The sequence below is a fragment of the Ornithodoros turicata genome, chromosome 4, assembly GCF_037126465.1.
Source record: "Ornithodoros turicata isolate Travis chromosome 4, ASM3712646v1, whole genome shotgun sequence".
NCBI lineage: Eukaryota > Metazoa > Arthropoda > Arachnida > Ixodida > Argasidae > Ornithodoros > Ornithodoros turicata.
Window position 1 is genome coordinate 61,283,225 of NC_088204.1, and position 22,447 is coordinate 61,305,671.

General features: G+C 45.5%; 2 protein-coding genes across 2 annotated transcripts; both read right to left on the reverse strand.

Annotated features, from left to right (window-relative positions):
* Positions 1–2,373: 2,373 nt before the first annotated feature.
* Positions 2,374–3,795, reverse strand: LOC135392491 (TNF receptor-associated factor 2-like). The gene has a single exon (XM_064623199.1). The coding sequence runs from the start codon at positions 3,793–3,795 to the stop codon at positions 2,374–2,376; it is 1,422 nt and encodes a 473-aa protein (XP_064479269.1).
* Positions 3,796–17,057: 13,262 nt separating this feature from the next.
* On the reverse strand, positions 17,058–18,790 carry LOC135393270 (TNF receptor-associated factor 2-like). The gene has a single exon (XM_064623747.1). It carries the CDS (start codon positions 18,722–18,724, stop codon positions 17,294–17,296), a length of 1,431 nt encoding a protein of 476 aa, XP_064479817.1. The 5' UTR covers positions 18,725–18,790; the 3' UTR covers positions 17,058–17,293.
* Positions 18,791–22,447: the final 3,657 nt, after the last annotated feature.

Below are 22,447 nucleotides of genomic sequence, written 5' to 3' on the forward strand. Positions count from 1 at the left end.
TTTGAGCGGAAACGAAGAGGCTGACAGAGTGGCAACGGCTGCCCAACAGTCTCGGACGGCTGTACCAATAGTGTTGTCGAGAGGAGACAGGAGATCACTTCTGACTGAGCTCATCCAGCCACTAGCTCGCCAGTAGTGGAGCTGGGACATCACTGACAGGTCTCTCATGTATTCGGTGGATCTAATTTTGTCTTTCGCAGTTCCAGACCGTTTACAACGCTATTTTACGTCCCTCCTGCACAGGCTTCGTCTCAATGTAGACTTGGGTCCCCAGTTCAAGTACCGGGTCGGATACTATGACAGAAGCCTATGCTCCAAATGTGGTGTCGTGGCGAACATTGAGCACGCCCTAGAGCACGAATGTGAGCTCTACGAAACGGAGAGGTGGCAACTCTGTGCTCAGTTGAGTACTGCATGATAGCAGACAGATATTCAACCTGGCTGCACTTCTTGGCCCATGTCAGAGCCACGTGCAACACTGTCGATGTCTTCTGATTTTCTTGGAGGTCCTCTTTTCTGCCGGTTTGCTCCAGGCGCTGTAGAGTCATACTCTGTATCTCAAAGACAATATCATGTTTTTTTCTTCATCTTCCTTTTGAGCGGCGTAGCATAGCCAATGGTGGACTCAATTGTTGTGCCTGTACATAACTTTAACTTCATTCTCATATCTCACATCTAATGTTTGGCGTGTTATGGTGTAATGCACTGCTCTCCAGCCGGTGATTCGCCGCACGAGCAGCGTAAAGCGTATTAAAAAAAAGCAAGAGAGAAAAAAAGAACCGGAAAAAGTGGAAGATAGTACCTTCATACACCCTTGTACTCAGTTTCTCTGTCGAAATATACATCTTCAGCGCGCAAAGGACCTGAAAGGTTTGAATAAAGGCAATTACGCCATGCGATTGAGAAAAAAGCAGGCTGAGGACAAAGTTGGCAATGTTAACTGGAGACGTTAAAACAATGTGTTTCTATAGGTGGTTGTAAATCCCTCTTTGAGGCATGTGAAACCCTGCATGTGTCATTAGATGTGATAAAAAGAGAGCTTGTGGAAGCCGCATTAAGGAAATTATATCAGCACGGAATATCAGTTTGTATCCCTGACAGAGAACTTGATAAGATTCGAAGCGCTCTCAGGGGGCGTGTGTCAAAATATGAATAAAGTGTGTTTTTGTGCTTTATATTTTGTTGGAAGCAGAAGTGCCTGCCCGTGTCTAGTCCTTTCTCCGCGGTGAAAACTGACGGCATCTACAAAATGAATGCACAAGCCATACCGCTAACAGAGCGGGCGGATCATGCAAAGATCGACAGTGCAGAAATGCTGTGGCACAGTCGTATAAAGGGTCGTTCGGCTGGAGTTTGGCACGGCGACAGTAGCGCCGGCTTTCTCCCCCGGCGGCGGGCGGAGGAATGTTTTCCAGCATGTTCTACAAGTGTAGAAGACGATGTTGGCGATTTCACGCGTGCCCGTGTGTGCATTCTGTCTTGTGCTCGACTGATTTCCTATTTGTGTGCAATGTCTGCCGAAATAACTGCAGGAAACTGGGAAATAACTCGCGTAAGTACCCAAAATAACTTATCCCCGCCTCCACAGGTGACTCTGGAGGCAGTGAGCGAGGGCGCCACCTGGGCAGCCGAACGAGCCTCATATGGGACACTTGAACGTCGACGCGCTAATGAAAATGTCACGAACGAATGCGGTGGCCCGCCTACCACTCCTTTCGAAGGGAATGGAAACCTGCGAGAACTGTGTCATTGGGAAGCACTCAAGAGTCCCTGTATCTTGGCAATCGTAACCAGTTGATTCTTACCAACACGCCCGCCGAAACCACCTTGTTACTCAACCTGGAAAATGTCGCGTATATACTCACTTTTAGGCAGTTATAGGAATATGCCCAAACACCCGTGCCCTACAGATTCCCCCCTCCCCTAACAAAAACGACCAACACGCACACAAAAAGAAACTCCTCTGCAGGCAGCGGTCCGCATTCAAGCGAGGGCTGTATGTAGCTTAGGTACCTCCAAAAAGGACGTTTTTGCAAGGCCCAGTGTTATAGTTCTTCGATTTGTGTCAAACGTAATGTGGAGCCACACTGACTTGCTATCGTTCTCTTTGTAAATTCCCTTTTCGTAGCTAATGCATGTGCATAACAACCACAACCAGATTTTTATTACTGGCAAGTACAAACTGCACTGGACGAAAGAGCAATTGATCGTGCAGGATAGAAATAAAAAGATAATGCGTTGACGTAGACCTAGCTGATCACAGCTGATGAACCTGCGACATGTAGGATGATATCCTCTTCGTGCCACAGGCTAGGACGCCATTCTTCGCACGGGCTTATATACGTGATTGCCCGTAGTTAAACCTACGGATTATCAACATCCTTCCATAAGGGTAACAGCAACAGTGATTGCGTTCTCGTGAACGAAGCCACCATTCCGTGCATCTTCCAGTTTGCAAAACTTAGGCCAGCCGTAGCTGAGATTGGAACTTGCGACTGGCCTATTGAAAAACTTGGAGTGTTCCTGAAACCCCTTTGGGACATCCATACACTTGTCGATATTCTTTGTCTGATCAGTTGGATGAACCAAGATAAGAGTATAAGGCAAGAAGAAGGGCCATTTCAAGAGGGAGTCTTTGGGGCCACGACAAATACGCAGGAAGATACCTATATATATGATACTATCACATTGTTTCAACTCAACACTTAACTTTACAGAATAGCCACGCAAGACGAAAACGTCAGAAGAAGTGTAGACGTGCGGTACCTGCTTTGCCTCCGTCTCAAGCTTGTCGACGTCTTGAACATGGAAATAAGCAACATTGCCTCCGTATCCTATGGGAGCCTGTGGAAATCTGGGCATATTTCTCGCGCTACTCACTTCGTCGTCGGACGACGTTTGTGTGCGTTTCGACATCGCTTCAAGTTTTTCGGAGCATTGTTTCCACCCTTCAACCGATTTGACTACGTTCTGAGCCACTTCTTTTTGCAATTCCACAAGAGTAGTTAGCCTCTCCCGGTTGAAAGTGACGGTGTTCTTGATTTCGGCGGCACTTACAACTTGGTTGTTATGTTGCCCTTCAACCGAAGACAACGCTTCCGTAACACTGTGCAGGCTACTGGCCATGTTTGATACACCTTCTGTGGAGAGCCTATGTTCCTCTTGAATCGTGCGGAGTACCTGCGCATAATTCACAACGAACTCTTTCGTACTGTCGATCCCCACGGTATGGCTGCTTAGCTGGTGTTCAATAGCGCATAGCTTTTCGGCCAGATTTACTAGTGAGGCGTTGATCGCTTTTCCAATCCCGACGACACTGCTGTCAATATCAACATCTTCCCTCGGTCTATTTTCTTCCCCGCACTGTCCTTCTATGTAATGGTTCACAACGTCTTTACGGAGCACCGTGGCACAACACTTCTTACAAGCTAACGCGTGAAACTCACAGTCCTTCAATAAGTGAGATTTCAATCGTTCCAGCGACCCAACGAAATTACAACCATAGTTGAAGTTGCAACAGTGAGCCTCTAGTTTCTGCAGACGCGTCGTCCTAATTGGTAAAATAATCACTTCGCTTTGGAGAAACTCTTGCTTGTCGAGCGGACACCCGCGGTTGCTTCGAAGAACGCTCTGGTAACATACCTCACAAAGGGAATGGTAACATTCGAGCCTGAAGATCTTCTCGGGAATGACGGCGCACAAGTCACACGATATCGTCGACGGGAGATCCACAAATTGTAAGGGACGCAAGTCAAGGGCATCAAAGTGTCCCAGGAGGTAGCTTTTGGAAGACATCTTACAATCGAAAACGAAGCCTTCGATGAGTTTCCGACGGCGAGAAAACGAAATCTGGCACACACTGCGTGCACCTTTCTGTATCACTGAGTGAAGTCTGTCGCCACGCACTTGTACCGATAAGAACCGCGTGATTATTTTATCGGCACAAAGGGAAGCGCCTTATGTTGTATCATGGCCAAGGTAATGCCAGCAGCGAACCTTGAAATGGGGCGTTGTTTTTGTGATACGAAGTTTTTTGGACACAACGCACCGTCTATAATTTTACTCGAATTAAATAAGCTTGGAGGGAATGAAAAAAAAAAATTCAGGAGGAGCAGAAATTAGGATTACAAGCCGTGGGATACATGCACGTTCGCAAACAGAATAGCGCAAAGTCTTGGTGCGTAGGGGAGCTTTCACTCTCGCTGATAAAAAAGAAAAGTAAAAAATGAAAGGCCCTCGGCTGCCTGCCTATGACGTCATCTGATCCGCCTAATAGTGAGCCTTGCAGCGACTTTTTTTTCCTTTTTTATTTCTCTTTGCGGTTGTACTTGGCGCCACTCATTCCAGGCCCGAGACAGAGCGTGTCATATGGGTGGTCGCCTACCTGCAACGCCGTTGTAGACGGTTCCCAGAAGCCAAAAAAGGTGTTCTATGATGTGACGTCACTACAAGGCAGAGCGAGATGGGAGAGTTCAGTGCCGCTGCACCACTTTTGGAACCTAATTTTTGCAGGAAACGCGCGCTTCGCGAAGAAAATATTGTGCGTCAGGTTCCCGTGTTCATGTTAAATGGTAAAAATACCGGGGTCCTCAGGTACTAGAGCAACTATACCGAATTATACGCCTGTTCAAAATATGTTTCGTACGGTAAAGGACAGTCTGCCTCGGCGCCTCTTATATTCATCGACGCCATACCTCCAATAATTACCTAATTATTTTATACAATACCCAAACGCGTTGTCAATCCAATTCATGAGACGCGCATTGCTCTCATGGAAGACACGTGGCATTCCACCGTGGATGCGAAGTTTGGACGACCATCCCGCAGTCATTTCGCCTTCACCCATCGTGAGGTGAAATTTTACTTTATCGATGGGATTCTCGTAGTTTCACGGGAGGGGTCACGGTTTGGTGTGTCGTTTGGTGGAAATATACCTCCAGTCATGTAGACCGGATCGGGGGCCTGAACTCATCCGTGGTAGTTCCAAAGTTACGCAAAACTGTAGTAGGTGGTGGGGTCGGTCGAATATCACATCAGATCGCACTGTCTGACACTATTCCTGGGCTTTGCAGTTGAAGCTCCAGGTGGATGCCAGTAGTTAGTTCCCCCTACAGAAGGCACATAACGTCTATAACACCCTCTCTCCCAGTGTTTTTCCGTGCGCTTCCCTCTCTACATGTCCACCATAGTAGGAGGGAGGCAATATATTTTTGGAGACCACCGTGCTCCACATACCACATACCGACCCTGCGACGGCCACTTGTGAGCCCCCACGCGCACCGACAATCAACGCGAGGCGTTGCATTTCCTCATAAAAAAAGGTACTCTCCAACCCATACATGCAAGGAATAGGCGAACACCGTTGTACATTCGATATTTTTATTATCCTAATTCGACACCATGCAAGGATTTTAATCAACACAGATAGGTGCAGTAACGTGTTGGAACAAGTCCTGGAGAGCATTAAGAATATATACCAGCTCCCGTGGCATAGTGGCCGCTTTCCGCGCCGAGGCTGGGAGGTGACGCGGGTTCGTATTCCACTTGAAGTCGGCCCAGGACGCATACTAACCCCCCTGTCCTCCTCTCCTTCCTGCTGACCTCTCTCCATCTGTCCACGTCTTTATGCCGCTCACAACCCAGATGCTTTGCGGCGCTAACACGGAATTTAAAAAGAAAAGTATAATTTTTAACGACAAAAGTAACGCAAAGAAAGCCAGGGAACGTCGAACGTCGAAAACGTTAAAACTTCGACGTTCAATGAACTGTTTCGCCTTCGTCTTCTTCGCTAATGGCTCTCGAAACCTGTCGCTGCGTCAGGTTTTTACTTGATTGATATTACTAGTATAGATCGAGAAGTTACCCGGCTAAAAGAACTCGACAACAAAACGACAAGAACAAAGAGAAAACAAAACAAAAAGGAAAAGACAACACGACACGTTCCGAGAGCGTGTCGTATTGTCTTTTTCTGTTCCGTGTCTCAGGTTTTATCGTCGTTTTAACTCGGTACTTTTGCGTAGTGGTAACTTTCAGAGGAACGCGTTTGTTTTTCATGTAACTTTGCCAAAGTAACTTAAGCTTAGTTCGAAGTTACTTTTAATTCGCTTTTCACTTACGTCCACATATTTTCTTGCCTTTTCTCCGGTTCTTTCATGGCATTTTATGCTATAAAACGTGGTATTCAATCAATGACAGTATTCCATTAAGGAATTAAGAACCGCTGCCATTGAAATGAAGCTGAAGCATTGTGCGCCCACAGGGACTAAGACGCAAAGCGTTCGAATTGTTGGACATAAATGAAAACGATCTAAGCACGTTGCACTCCTCCGCAGGCAACTCAAGATTTACCTCAACTGCTCATGCGCGCTGCACCTGTGTAGTGCTATTTTGTGTTCGAAGTAACTTGGAAGTAACTCGTTCTTTTTTTAAGTAACTCCGTAACTGCAAGTTACAGTTCATGCTGAAGAACTTCGTTATTAACTTAGTTACATTTTTCACAGGGTAACTTAACTCGTAACGAGTTCTTTTTGACAGGTAACTTCTCGATCTATGCTAGTAATATCAATCAAGTAAAAACCTGACGTAGGGACAGGTTTTGATTTCCATTAGCGAAGAAGACGAAGGCAACACAGTTCATTGAACGTCGAACTTTTAACCTTTTCGACGTTCGACGTTCCCTGGCTTTCTTTGCGTTACTTTTATCGCCTTTGCTATTGTCATGTCATGTGCCAACCGGGCCCGCATGTATCTGAGTTGGAGAGTCATCGGCATATACAGGTTAGTGGCAACAGTTTTCTATCACCAATTAACGCAAGATAAACTGCACGAGTACAGAAGCCCAATGACAACTCCACGACCGTCCATGAAGCTTGGTCCGAATATTTTTCGGTTTGTTGCTGTGGGATCATGCGGGCCGCATGGCAACCCCAGGCGGGTCACTAGGGTTCGGAATCCCGAGTCGTTTCTACAATCCCGGGATTTCGAAACGTGGATCCCGGGACGGGATCGGGATTTTTTCGCAACTATACCCAGGATGTCGTATAGGACTGTATCCATTTGCACAACCGTGCAATCACAAATTGCGATATAGTTCGCGTTTTCTGTCATCCCCCCGGAACATTCTAGCGGAAAAAAAAAGCGAAAAAAAAAAAACTGCTCACGGGGCAAAACCTGCGTGTTACATTGAGCATTCGCACCGTGCCGGAATGTCACCTGAAATGCTGCAATGAAATGCGTCTCTTCTTGTCGTCTGCTAGGGAATATCTTCTGGCTGCGCCCCAGGATATTTCCCGCAGTTAGTAGTGCAGCAATTCTACTTACGCAGCCGCTAAAATCAATGACGTATTTCGCATCATCCGCTGGAGTATTCTGGGGAATGTCACTTGTGTGAGTACGTGTAATAATGCGGTTTGCTCGTCTTGCCTTTTATTAATCCACAGTTACTGTTGTGTTCTAGTCTCCAGCAGCCGAGTCTACAATTTCCTGAAAAGGCTGTCTCCATTTTCTCTTTTTACTTTGAAAAAAAAAATATATATATACGTATATATATTGACGTTTCAAATATACGTATTCGTGAGGATCAAAAGAACAAAAAGAGATATTCTGCAGAGAGAGAGAGAGAGAGGTTCTGCAATATTTCTTGTTGTATAGGCTTGGAAGACTCCTTCTGATTTCATGGGGGTTTAATGCTATTTGAGGGCTGTTCTCCGCTACGGCTTGCGTAGTCCACATGAGTCAGCACCTAAGGTCGTTGTAATGTGTTGTGGACGACAAGGCTGGCTCGATTTCGGATTGCAAATCATATTTTTCGGGGAAGGGACGCTTGAAGCAAAAAGTCGATTGGACACCGTTCCATACACTCACTAGTACCCTTCACTCCCCTTTCCCTTTCCTTTCACTCGTACCACAACCGAACATTTGGTGTCAAAAAAGCCGAAAACTATAATCTCGAAATCGCGGGATTTCTGGACATGAAATTATGCTGAAATCCCGGGATTTCGGGATCCCGGGCTCCGAGCCCTACGGGTCACATGCGGCCCGCGGGCCACCACTTCGGCATCCCTGCTTTACAGGACCCCACTTAATGTATATCAGCACAATAAAAGTGGACGCATCCTTGTAGTCCACCTCTATATATCATGCATAGGTGGTGTAACTTCGCCAATCATCCTTGCGATTACCACGGTACAGAATGAAGCCACTGATGCTGTGTGGTGGGTGGTTCTCCGCGACAATTCAATTCCCAGGGCAACCAAGTTTCTGCGCATCGCTCCCCCTCCTGCACCACCATCACCTTTCTATTTTCTTTTAACCCTTCTGTCTTTACCCTCCCCTGCAGGGTGCCCCGAGCTGCCACCCTTCCAGGAGGCTGATCGCACCTTCCCCAACATCATCTAAATTCATTCCAAAATTTGGGATAATAAATTTCGGGTTTCACGACAACTCATTGACAATTTCTTGAAAAATATTAGTCGCGATCGGAAATCGAACCAACTTCATCGTCAACGACACGTGACAGAGACGCGTTAGCTGCTGACTCGTGTCCACCAGGCGAGCCATAGCCGACAACAGCTCTAAGTAGTATAAGCTGATACGAAATCAAAAGAACTGTTCCTATACAAAGTATTGCAGAATCTCTCTCTCTCTCTCTCTGCAGAATCTCTGGAATGCAGGAATACATACCTTACAATAATTCCTTCCCGGTGGTGTTCCCGGGAAGATTTTCTTCTAAAATTTTACCTAGCACCAGCTTGCTGTTGCCGCAGGCACTGTGGAATAACAAGGAGATTCTGAGACACAAATACGACGCACGCTTCAACACAGTTCAAGACAACATGGAGTATCTCCTGTACTCGCGTTTATGCATATTTCCCACGTCTGTTCTTGCAGTTAGCGTAGCGGCCGTGTCAACTTCCGGTGGTTCTGTTTGTGCAGCGCAGTAGAGTGCGCCGGCGTGGGTTCAATGTAGAAAAGAAGCGCAACCAGTGTAACATGCATACTCAATTCACTCGAAGCTTCTCTGCATTACAATGGTCATTCGCCATTACACATGCCGTCGCGTGTATAAAGCATTTTTGGTTTATGCTTATCATTTTCGGTAAACGCATTCGTAAATAAACCATTATCGTAAATTAAGGCATTACTAAATTAAAGCATTATCGGCAAATTAAAGCATTCTTATCGGTTATGTCATATGCAACTGGGACAATACTGTAACGCCCACCTGTCGTGCATGGCTGCATCGGTTTCAAATCCCACGCAATTTGATGCCTTACATATGATAATATATTTTATCTGAATCATCGTTTTCCTTTTGTAGAAAGCTATGCTGTGGTACAGTCGTATCTCGATGTCAACTATATATGCGTGATACAATGAGGACGCTTTAAGCCCTCTGTGGGCGTCCTCCCAGTTTGGGCCAGTTTCATGAAGTTTATCACAACTGCGTTTGGCATTCTTTTACCGGGTAATGCGCGCTTCGCATCCCAGAAAGGGTTGTGCTGAGAGCTGCGACTTTTCGACATCGTCCCCAATGCTTTATCGTTTCCCTGGTTGAAGATGACGACATCAGAAAGACGACTCGTCGGTTTCTCCGAAGCAGTGGATTGGCGTTTCATGAACTTCGTCGATCTCAGCCCTTTGATGGTGTGCTCTTTGTGCCACGTTGTTCCCAAAGTGACGTATGTTCTAGAATGTTCTCACGTGCTGTGTGAACTGTGCTACCAGAATGTTCTTCAGGCTAAACAACAATGCCCTTTAGACGGTGAAGACTTCCGAGAAAGTGGTACAGGCAAGTTAATGCTGACACCTGTGCAAATAGGGAAACAAAAGGCGCAGTGTTGCAACTTCAAAGACGGATGTGATTTCTTTGGAACTATCGAACAAGTGAAGCAGCACTTTTTCAAGGAGTGTGCATTTCATGCGGTCACCTGCACTCGATGCCAAGTGAAGGTGCTCAGGAACGAGATCGTTGATCACCACATCCAGCAATGCAGGTCACGCCAACCTCCAACTGTGTGCTCAGCGGCAGGTGTCATGGACGCTGCATTGGAGATGGGAAAGAAGATAGACGTTTCACTGGGGGTCATGACGCTCCGACTGTCTGCAATTGAGGAACAACTCCAGTCACGCCGAAGGAAGAAGGAAAGCCTTGGACAGTGAAGTATCAAACGTTGACGGATCGAAGACCACCGTGGGAAAACAAGAATGTCTAACAAATCACGACAGCTTCGAGACTGTAAACGAGAGGATGCGTGTCATGATGGAGCAAATCGAGAAGAACTGACGAACTGGGTACGTGTTATAAACAATGAGTTGTCAGATGACACTTCAGAGCATGCAGAAGCAGCAGTGGAAGAGCCCATAGAAGAAAGTAACAATGAGGCCGACAACGCCCAAGATGGTGAAGGTTGTGCTAGGGATCCGCAAGATTCACATGGCCAAGGTGCTTCTGTAGGTAGAAACGGTATGATTAACGTTACGAGAAGCTTAAAAGCTGTGCTTGAAGCATGCAGGCAACTTCATTCGGTTGAAAAGATTTTGAGTGAGCTTAAGTCAGTTAACCCCTCCAGGAAGAACGTTGCCTATTTTCACATTCAGGGCTTTGCCGATATTGAGAAAGAATCGTTGACTGGAAAGAGAGTTGCTCGGAAGTCTGATATCTTTCACTTGTTTGGCTACTCTGGTAAATTGGAAGTTGTCATTGGGTCATATCATGACACAGTGTACTTAGGTATTTTCTTCAGCATTTGTGCGAGCTCAGACGACACGCGCTTGAAATGGCCATTTACCCTGCCTTATACTCTAATGTTGGTGCACCCAACTGATGAGAAAAAGAATATTGAGCCTCACATTGACGTCTCAAAATATATAGATGAGTACAGCGAGAGTTTCATTAAGCCAGTTAAAGACTCCAACGTGGGCTTCGGTGAAGAAGAGCTCTGCATACTGCAAGATGTAGCGAAGAAAGGTTTCGTGCACAACGACTCAATCACTGTTGGTGTAAGAATTCCCTAACATGTTCCTTGCACATGGCTGACTCGTTTGCACCCGCTGTGGCATATTCTGCCGTACTCGCAATGGATGCTGAGTAGTTTTAGTGGTAAATATTTCTAACATTATGCGTTCGAACTTGCATCACAGCTGTCAATCTTACAATTTCGGTACTCATGTACGATGATTAAAGACCTTGAGCCATTGAGACTTACTGATTGGTCGAATTTGTCAAGAAGGCAAGAACAACATCCCCGATATTCCTGTACAAGTTCATCTAACTTTGAGAGCACTTGTTTTTGAAATGTCAATAATGTTTCGTTTCCTATTGTTACTTGAAGAAAAAAAAAGTGCGAACACGTGTTCCACCTGTGTTTCCCCTAGCCATGTTTATTGCATCGCCGGCCAATATGTCGTGTGACATCTGTAGGCGATGCAAAAATGTGAAAGAAAGATAAAAATTAAAAAAAGTAAAGGAACCTGACAGAAGTGTTGAACTGACGCGACCTATATTGTTGGTTCAAATAAAGTAACCGTTCATTTGATGAGCAGTCTTCTTTTTTTCTCTTTCTCCGTCTTTTTTTTTACTCCCAGCGCCAGAGTTCGTTTTCCCCGTGGAACATGAATGATGTGGCAGATGCAATCAAACACCTTGCAGGTGAGAGCTGTCGGATATCACTTTTTGTAGACAACGGGTTTGATTGAATATACTGCTTATCTGCATGACACTGGATTGGTTAGAGTGTGAGTTGTTTTCTAAGCAAGTAATCAGGCTTGTAGAATTTCATGTTCAAGAGTTTTCTATGAAGCGTCGACTGTGGAGCTAGTTGGTAAATGATTACTAAAGATGTAGCGCGAAGAAACGAACGATAATAAGGAGACGCACACAACGAGCGCTTTTCTGTTGCTTCTGTCTTCTTTCCGCTTAATTTTCTGTTCACCGAATGCAAGCGTTGCTTCAATTCTTCATTCGGAGGGCTTTTCTCGTAATTGTTCACACAGGGAACTGATTATTATCGACTGGATTTGTTTGGAAACCTTCGTTAAGTTGGTCAATAACATCGTCCTTCAATATTTGTCGTTGGATGAAACCAAACAGAGTTCGTGCGTGCGTGAGAAAAAAAAAAGGGATCAATACACGTGGTGTTATCACGACTTGCAATCTCGCATGAAGAAAAGGACATAGAGAGGACATCTTGAACAACTTTATTTTGGCTTTGGCTTTGGAATTTTGGAAGGACATCTTGACCTGTCTGTCTATGTCCGCGTTTACAATCGCTGATAACATCATGTCTGAAGCATACCAACTAATCGATCTCTGCGCTTTCATTCGAGTCTCAGTAGGCGTTCGTTTTGTTTCTGGGTGCGTATGCTCGGGTCTCTGATAATGTATCATTATGTACGAGCTATCCCGAAAAGTTTTCACTGTTCACAACAGTACCGGTTAAAGCTACGGGACTAGGGGACCCCCGACCATGGGAGGCGTCTACCCGTTGGGAAACTTCAACTCTAGAGCTCAAGCTGAGTAAAATATTTCAACATTAAAATCAACAACATGGAACAGTACAACAACAACAAAACTACAATAAATGAAGGAGAAGTGATGGTGACATGGGATGTTTCCCCGTGGTAGCTACAGGACCCTACCCCACTTCACATAGGTTAATATGAGAGGATGAGTTATTGTGAACGCGAAGCGACGAGAGGTCGGAGTTCTGTTTCGAGCTCTTCGAGGAGTCCAGTGGCGTGCATGAAAGCAAAAAGGGAGCGAAGAACCTGGCACTGATGCGCAGGGGAGCTCCGTGGGCCAAGCACTTTGGACAAGCTGAATGATCTATGGTCAAAGAGCTCAAGTTGGCGTGTGAAACACCCGGCGTTCACACGTGTACCGGTCACAGCCCTCAATGATATGGATGATCGTAGAACAGTAACATTCAAACATGGGGTATGCCTTTTCTACTGGACGAGGAAATTTTGAAAACTGTGAATGAGGTTGCTCCTATGCTTCAGGTTCCCCCTGTACTGAAGGGTGATTTTGATGCCATACACAGATTGCCCACAAAGACGGGTGACCCTGCGATCCTTATCAATATCAGAATTAAGGACAGGCAGACCCGTGAGAAGTGGCTCGGTAATAAAAGTAGATGAAGATCCCTCGAATGTTCAACGCCAGATAAACCGGTATTTCTCTGTGAGAATCTTCCTACAACAATAAGTCGTTGTGGCAAACACACGTATGTCAGCTAAAGATGAAGGCTACAAATTCGTTTGGGTTCGTAACGGGTATGTTCTTGTTCGAAGTTCGGACGGTACCAAGACCATCCAAATAAGGTGCACTGATGACCCCATGGATCTATAGGACGTAGCTGTTCCTTTTTCTCAGACGACAACTTAATACCCATCTGCTTTGTTAAAAATATTCTTTTCCTGTGTGTATTCCTTTTCTTTTTTTCACAATATCGACAGTTATGTTTCTCTGGAGACTCTGGCTACCATTGTACGTTTTGATACGTCTGCAATACATTTGAATGTTCGTAGTCTTCCTAAACACATTGATTATCTCAAGAATGTGATACAATGCCTGTACTTTACAGTATCGTTTATTGCGTTCTCTGAAACTTGGACCAATCAAAGCCATGATCCGCTCCTTGACTTAAACGGCTACGCAGCTGAATTCAGTCATATAGAGCTGACTTTTACGGTGGGGTTGCCTGTATACTAAATGTGCCATCCCCTACTCACGTAGAGATGATCTTTATATGAACAAGCCCCTGGTAAATACTTTGTTTATCGAGATACCCAACTACCCGCTTTCGGTTAGCTACTTCCCTGGACGCCCTCTTGTCATAGGGGTTATTTGTAGGTCTCCTAGCAGTGACCTCAATTTCTTGTTGTCGGAAACTTAATGACCTTCTGCATGCGCTATGGTCATCTTGATTTAGCACAATCATTCTTGCCGATTTGAACATCGATCTTCTGAACGAAAGTTCCCAAACCATTACATACACGAAAAGCATAAGCTCCACCGGGTTTAAACAGTTGATTTCAATTGCTACACGCTTCCGTCTGTCGGGTCCGGGTTCTCTACTTTACCATATACTCACCAACCTTCCTGACGACCGGTTGTGCCATGGCGTCGCGGCGCGTGATATTTCTGACCACGAAATAATATATGTAGGCGCGAGCCGAATTGGAATCCGGAATCCGTTAGCCGGAATCCTTATAGCGCAGGTTACATCGAACTTTAACAATTTTGCTGATGTGGAAGAGAAGTTCAGTTACTTTATGTCTACACTCCAAGGCGCAATCGATAAGGTGTCCTAAATAAGCACCCATGATCGTCGCTCAGTGATTAAGCAACCTTGGATCACGAAAGGGATTCTCAAAAGTATAAAGTATAAGAACAACCTGCATCGCAAGGTGAGGCTGTCGCTACAGAACACTGTTTTCCGCAGTCGTTGTTCGAGGTACAATAATCTCCTTGAAAACACGATCAAGCTAGCGAAACGGGACTCTTTTCAGCATGTTACTGCTTGTTCCGCTGGCGACTCTAAGCAACTCTGGCGTACAGTTAATAGTGCTATATCAAGAAACAGTGCTTCCGACGCGCCTGGTTCGCGCCTTCTTTTTCATCATGACGTACAGGTTATTGGTCCACCTGACATTGTAGAGAGCTGTCCAAGGAGCACTTCTGTAACGTTGCAAATCGTGTCCACATAGGTATCGACGTTGCATCACCACCACCCTTTCGCACGCTGAATAGAGACTCCTCCTTTCTTCTTCCCACTTCACCCGATGAAGTCCTTGCCACCACTCAATCAATGGAACCACTGAAATCTTGTGGCTTTGATGGTACATCGCAGTATTCCTGAAGCGTTTTGCCAATTTGTTGGCAGAACCCCTTTTGGTACTTTTCGACGAGCTCTTTTCAGACGGTATTTTCCCACAAGAATTAAAACTAGCAAAGATCATACCGGTCCATAATCGAGGTGCTAAGTCAGATGTCTCCAATTTCCGACATGTTTCCTTGTTCAGGATATTTAATAGGACCAAGTAAATTTGTGGAGGTCCGATACAATTTCAATATAATGTAGCACAAACTGAATAACAAAATGATTACACCACACAAGTCACACCTGGTTATCATCAGTCGGCAACATATTGGAGAAAATACTGTTGGTAGGTCTAGAAGGGGGTATAGGTTTATTAAGAAAAAAAGCGAAAGGAAGCGTTAGCCAGGCAAAGAGCCGGCTTGTTGTTCGCAAAAAAAAAGGTGAAAAGGAAAAAAGAAAAATAAGGAAGAAAGAAAGGAAATAAACAAAGAAGAAAAGAGACACTAGAACAACATCACATGCAGCTCACGAGTCTTGAGACTCAGAGAAAACTGAGGAAAGCGGCAGTGACAGCCCACTGCTTGGGGTGCGGGATGGCGCCAAGGAGAGCGGTCAACGAAAAGACGTTTTTCTTTTTTTAGTCTAAGCAGCTTGTCGCAGCCCCAGCGCTGCCGCCATCGTCATCCAGTTTCACGTGCGGGCATAACCCGCGTATAATAAAATCAGTTGGGCTCCTGCCACCAAACCAACCGGTTGTCTTTTTCTCTGCCCATGTCAGAGCCACGTGCAACACTGTCGATGTCTTCTGATTTTCTTGGAGTTCCTGTTTTCTGCCGGTTTGCTCCAGGCGCTGCAGAGTCATACTGTGTATCTCAATGACCATTGCTGCTTCTTTCATGGTTTTTTTTTTCTTCATCTTCCTTTTGAGCGGCGTAGCGTAGCCATGGACTGACTTGTTGTGCCTGTACATAACTTTAACTTCATTCTCATATCTCACATCTAATGTTTGGCGTGTTATGGGGTAATGTGCTGCTCCGTGGGGTAGTGTACCACACTCTCCGAGTCTCTTCGTCAGCTGGACTCTCGCCCCTTCTCCCTGTCGAACTTGCTTGGTCCCTGGCCTAATCCAGCCCAGCAACGCTCTGCGCTCAAAGCTCTTCTGACATTTCTGGACACCATTGGACTTCAATCGTTATTGTGAAGGGGCTCGTGATTTTATTCCCCACATTCCCACCAGCAATGGGGCAGAGTATCGCCTGTGGCGATGAACCTCCCCACTCTCCAAAGCCAAAAATAAACTTGTTGTTGTTACTGCTCTCCAGCCGGTGAATCACCGCACGAGCAGCGTAAAGCGTGTTGCAAAAAGAAAAAATAAAGAGAGAGAGAGAGAGAGAGAAAGAAACAAAAAAAGTAATAAAAAAAAACGAAAAGAGTGGAACATAGTACCCTCATACACCCTCGTACTCAGTTTCTCTGTCGAAATATACATCTTCAGCGCGCAAAGGGCGTGGGAGGTTTGAATAAAGGCAATTACGCAATGCGATTGAGAAAAAGGCAGGCTGAGGACAAAGTTGGCAATGTTAACTGGAGACGTTAAAACAACGTGTTTCTATAGGTGGTTGTAAATCCCTCTTTGAGGCATGTGAAATCCCGGATGTGTCATTAGATGTGATAAAAAGAGAGCTTGTGGAAGCCACATTAAGGGTTCAGGAAATTATATCAGCACGGAATATCAGTTTGTATCACTGACAGAGAGCTTGATAAGATTCAAAGCGCTCTCAGAGGGCGTGTGTCAAAACATGAATATAAAGTGTGTTTTTGTACTTTATATTTTGTTGGAAGCAGAAGTGCCTGTCCGTGTCTAGTCCTTTCTGTCCCTGTACCTTGGCAATCGTAACCAGTTGACTTTTACCACCACGCCGAAACCACCTTGTTACTTAACCTGGAAAATGTCGCGTATATACTCATTTTTAGGCGGTTATAGGCATATGCCCAAACATCCGTGCCCTGCAGATCCCCCCTCCCCCTAACAAAAACGACCAACACACACACACAAAAAAAGAAACGCCTCTACAGGCAGCGGTCCGCATTCAAGCGAGGGCTGTACGTAGCTTAGGTACCTCCAAAAAGGACGTTTTTGCAAGGCCCATTGTTATAGTTCTTCGATTTGTGTGAGCCACACTGACTTGCTATCATTCCCTTTGTAAATTCCCTTTTCGTAGCTCTTGCATGTGCATAACAACCAGATTTTTATTACTGGCAAGTACAAACTGCACTGGACGAAAGAGTAATTGATCGTTCAGGATAGAAATAAAAAGATAATGAGTTGACGTAGACCTAGCTGATCATGGCTGATGTACCTGCGACATGTAGGATGATAATATCCTCTTCGTGACACAGGCTAGGGCGCCGTTCTTCGCACGGCCTGATATATGTGACCAACGATATATAGTTAAACCTACGGATTATCAACATCCTTCCATAAGGGTAACGGCAACAGTGATTGCGTTCTCGTGAACGAAGCTACCATTTCGTGCATCTTCCAGTTTGCAAAACTTAGGCCAGCCGTAGCCGAGATTGTAACTTGCGACTGGCCTATTGAAACTCTCGGGGTGTTCCTGAAACCCCTTTGGGACATCGATATGCTTGTCGATATTCTTTGTCTGATCAGTTGGATGAACCAAAATAAGAGTATAAGGCAAGAAGAAGGGCCATTTCAAGAGGGAGTCTTTGGGGCCACGACAAATATGCAGGAAGACACCTATGTGTATGACGCTATCATATTGTTTGAACCCAACACTTAACGTTACAGAATAGCCACGCAAGACGAAAACGTCAGAAGAAGTGTTGACGAGCGATACCTCCTTTGCCTCCTTCTCAAGCTTGTCGACGTCTTGAACATGGAAAAAAGCAACATTGCCTCCGTATCCTATGGGAGCCTGTGGAAATCTGGGCATATTTCTCGCGCTACTCACTTTGTCGTCGGGCGACGACAAATGATTTTGTGTGCGTTTCGACATCGCTTCAAGTTTTTCGGAGCATTGTTTCCACCCTTCAACCGATCTGACTACGTTCTGAGCCACTTCTTTTTGCAATTCCACAAGAGTAGTTAGCCTCTCCAGGTTGAAAGTGACGGTGTTCTTGATTTCGGCGGCACTTACAACTTGGTTGTTATTTTGCCCTTCAACCGAAGACAACGCTTCCGTAACACTGTGCAGGCTACTGGCCATGTTTGATACACCCTTTGTGGAGAGCCTATGTTCCTCTTGAATCGTGCGGAGTACCTGCGCATAATTCACAACAAACTCTTTCGTAGTGTCGATCTCCACAGTATGTCTGTTTAGGTGGTGTTCAATAGCGCATAGCTTTTCGTCCAGATTTACTAGTGAGGCGTTGATCTCTTTGCCAATCTCAACGACACTGCTGTCAATATCAACATCTTCCCTCGGTCTATTTTCTTCCCCGCACTGTCCTTCCATGTAATGGTTCACGACGTCTTTACGGAGCACCGTGGCACAACACTTCTTACAACATAACGCGTGAAACTCACAGTCCTTCAAGAAGTGAGATTTCAATCGTTCCAGCGACCCAACGAAACTACATCCATGGTTGAAGTTGAAACAGTGAGCCTCTAGTTTCTGCAGATACGTCGTCCTAATTGGTAAAATAATGACTTCGCTTTGGAGTAACTCTCGCTTGTCGAGCGGACAACCTCGGTTGCTTCGAAGAACGCTCTGGTAACATCCCTCACAAAGGGAATGGTAACATTCGAGCCTGAAGATCTTCTCCGGAATGACGGCGCATAAGTCACACGATATCGTCGACGGGAGATCCACAAACTGCAAGGGACGCCAGTCAAGGGCTTCAAAGTGGCCCAGGAGGTAGCTTTTGGAAGACATCTTACAAACGAAGCCTTCGATGAGTTTCCGACGGCGAGAAAGAGAAATATGGCACACACTGCGTGCACTTTTCTGTATCACTGAGTGAAGTCCGTCGAACTGTAGTAGTTGAACGCCACGCACTTTACCGATAAGAACCGCGTGATTATTTTATCGGCACAAAGGGAAGCACCTTATGTTGTATCATGGCCAAGGTAATGCTGCAGCAGCGGACATTGAAATGGGGCGTTCTTTTGTGATACGAAGTTTTTTGGACACACCACATAGTCTATAATTTTACTCGCATTAAATAACCTTGGAGGGAATGAAACAAAAAATTCAGGAGGAACAGAAATTAGGATTACAAGCAGTGGGATACATGCACGTTCGCAAATAGAATAGCGCAAAGTCTTGGTGCGTAGGGGAGCTTTCACTCTCGCTGATAAAAAAGAAAAGTAGAAAATGAAAGGCCCTCGTCTGCCAGCCTATGACGTCATCTGATCCGCCTAATAGTGAGCCTTGCACCGACTTTTTTTTCCCTTCTTTATTTCTCTTTGCGGTTGTACTTGGCGCCACTCATTCCAGGCCCGAGACAGAGCGTGTCATATGGCTGATCGCCTACCTCCAAAGCTGTAGTAGACGGTTCCCAGAAGCCAAAAAAGGTGATCTATGATGTGACGTCACTACACGGCAGAGCGAGGTGGGAGAGTTCAGTGCCGGTGCACCACTTTTGGAACCTAATTTTTGCAGGAAATGCGCGCTTCGCGAAGAAAATATTGTGCGTCAGGTTCCCGTGTTCATGTTAAGTGGTAAAAATACCGGGGTCCTCAGGTACCAGAGCAACTATACCGAATTATACGCCTGTTCAAAATATGTTTCGTACGGTAAAGGACAGTCTGTCTCCGCGCCTCTTATATATATTTATTCATCGACGCCATACCTCCAATAATTACCTAATTATTTTATAAAATACCCAAACGCGTTGTCAATCCAATTCCTGAGACGCGCTTTGCTCCCATGGAAGACAAATGGAATTCCACCGTGGATGACAAGTGTGGACGACCATCCCGCAATCATTTCGCCTTCGCCCGTCATGGGGTGAAATTTTACTGATGGGATTCTCGTAGTTTCACGGGAGGTGTCACGGTTTGGTGGGTCGTTTGGTGGAAATATACCTCCAGTCATGTAGACCGGATCGGCCTGAACTCATCCGTGGTAGTTCCAAAGTTACGCAAAATTGTAGTAGGTCGTGGGGTCGAATCTCACATCAGATCGCACTGTCTGACACTATTCCTGGGCATTGCAGTTGAAGCTCCAGGTGGATGCCAGTAGTTAGCAGACTTGTGCCCGTTACTCGAAAAAAGTAACTGATTAGCGTTACCGTTACCTGTACCGAAAAAGGAATTGGTTACTGTAACCAATTACTCGACTCCAAATGTAATTGAGTAACGAGTAGAAAAGTAATGCATTACTCCGGTCGTTACTCTGCATTCACGCAAGTTATGCCCATCTTTGTGTGCCCCAGAAAAGAAAAGGAAATAGAAAAGGTCCAGTAGCAGCAGTACAACTGAAACAACAACAACAACAAAAAAAAAAAAAAAAAAAAGAAAGACGCCTAGGACAAGTAGCTCTGTATGTCTCTTGTATTTATCGTACGGGAAGACGTTGACCCGACTGTGGAAGAACATTGAGTGGAACTTCCCCATGACTCACTTCCAAAGCTAAACTAAATTAAACCAAAGCTAAACTTCCAAAGCTTCAGGTACAGGTCCCGACAAAAGTTTACGGAACGCGCGAGCGGTGTATTTCCTCCTCGGTACGACACCCTAGCGGCCATGCTAGCGGCAAGCGGAAGCTGGCGAAATCAGGCCAGCTCATTGCCTCAGAGGGGTGGACGACTGCGCTCTTAGCGACACACTGCGGTCGTTTCGGTATGATTACTGCTGTATATGCCGGCAAGGTGAGTTGGATTTTACTGTTGTGCTCGCCAACAACACGTGATTCGACGGTTGTTGAGACAGGGAGCTCGCCGCTATCATGGTGATAGCAAGGATGAATCATGGTGGCAACACTTTACCGTGTATTGCTCTTATTGGAAAGCCGTGATATGTAGACAAGAGAAAGAAAGCTATCTTGTAAACAGTTGCTTTATTATGGACGACGCGTGACGAGCTGATGAACAATGGACGCTGACATTGATAATTGATTGGTTGATAAACAACTGACGTTGAGTCACAAGTTGTTGACGAGCGCAACAGTTAAATACAACTCACTTCGCGGGCACATACAACAGTACTCATACCGAAACTACCGCTGTGTGTCGCTAAGAGCGCAGTCGTCCACCCCTCTGAGGCAGTGAACTGGCCTGATTTCGCCAGCTTCCGCTTGCCGCTAGGGTGTCGTACCGAGGAGAAAATACACCGCTCGCGTGTTCCGGAAACTTTTGTCGGGACCTGTACCACGACACAGGCGTAGGGAGAGATTAGGGAGAGAGACCCTGAAATTCCTGAACTTCATTACAATGACCTCCGCTTGCTATAATGGAACGGCCCAACAAAGGCTCACAGCGCGAGGGGCTCGACCTGGGACGGAACATGTGAAAAATAAGTCAATCTGTGCCGGAAAAGTAATCAATTACTGAGTAATCGATTACTCACAAAAGTAACTGATTACTCGAAAAATTACTAAAAAAATGTAATTGATTACAAGTAACGCAATTACTAGTAACGCGTTACGCACAAGTCTGGTAGTTAGTTCTCCCTAGAGAAGGCACATAACGTCTATAACACCCTCTCTCCCAGTGTTTTTCTGTGCGCTTCCCTCTCTACATGTCCACCATAGTAGTAGGGAGGCAATATATTTTTGGAGACCACCGTGCTCCACATACCACATACCGACCCTGCGACGGCCACTTGTGAGCCCCCACGCGCACCGACAATCAACGCAAGGCGTTGCATTTCCTCATAAAAAAAAAAGGTACTCTCCAACCCATACATGCAAGGAATAGGCGAACACCGTTGTACATTCGATATTGTTATTATCCTAATTCGACACCATGCAAGGATTTTAATCAACACAGATAGGTGCAGTAACGTGTTGGAACAAGTCATGGAGAGCATTAAGAATATATACCAGCTCCCGTGGCATAGTGGCCGCTTTCCACACCGAGACTGGGAGGTGACGCGGGTTCGTATTCCACTTGAAGTCGACCCAGGACGCATACTAACCCCCCTGTCCTCCTCTCCTTCCTGCTGACCTCTCTTCATCTGTCCACGTCTTTATGCCGCTCACATCCCCAGATGCTTTGCGGCGCTAACACAGAATTTAAAAAGACAAGTATAATTTTTAACGACAAAAGTAACGCAAAGAAAGCCAGGGAACGTCAAACGTCGAAAACGTTAAAAGTTCGACGTTCAATGAACTGTTTTGCCTTCGTCTTCTTCGCTAATGGCTCTCGAAATCTGTCGCTGCGTCAGGTTTTTACTTGATTGATATTACTAGTATAGATAGAGAAGTTACCCGGCTAAAAGAACTCGACAACAAAACGACAAGAACAAAGAGAAAACAAAACAAAAAGGAAAAGACAACACGACACGTTCTGAGAACGTGTCGTGTTGTCTTTTTCTGTTCCGTGTCTCAGGTTTTATATACTTTTGCGCAGTGGGAACTTTCAGAGGAACGCGTTTGTTTTTCATGTAACTTTGCCAAAGTAACTTAAGCTAAGTTCCAAGTTACTTTTAATTC

What these genes read in the sequence shown, in the direction of transcription:
- LOC135392491 (XM_064623199.1), bottom strand. Translation starts at nt 3,795, where the DNA reads ATGTCTTCCAAAAGCTACCTCCTGGGACACTTTGATGCCCTTGACTTG.
- LOC135393270 (XM_064623747.1), bottom strand. Translation starts at nt 18,724, where the DNA reads ATGTCTTCCAAAAGCTACCTCCTGGGCCACTTTGAAGCCCTTGACTGG.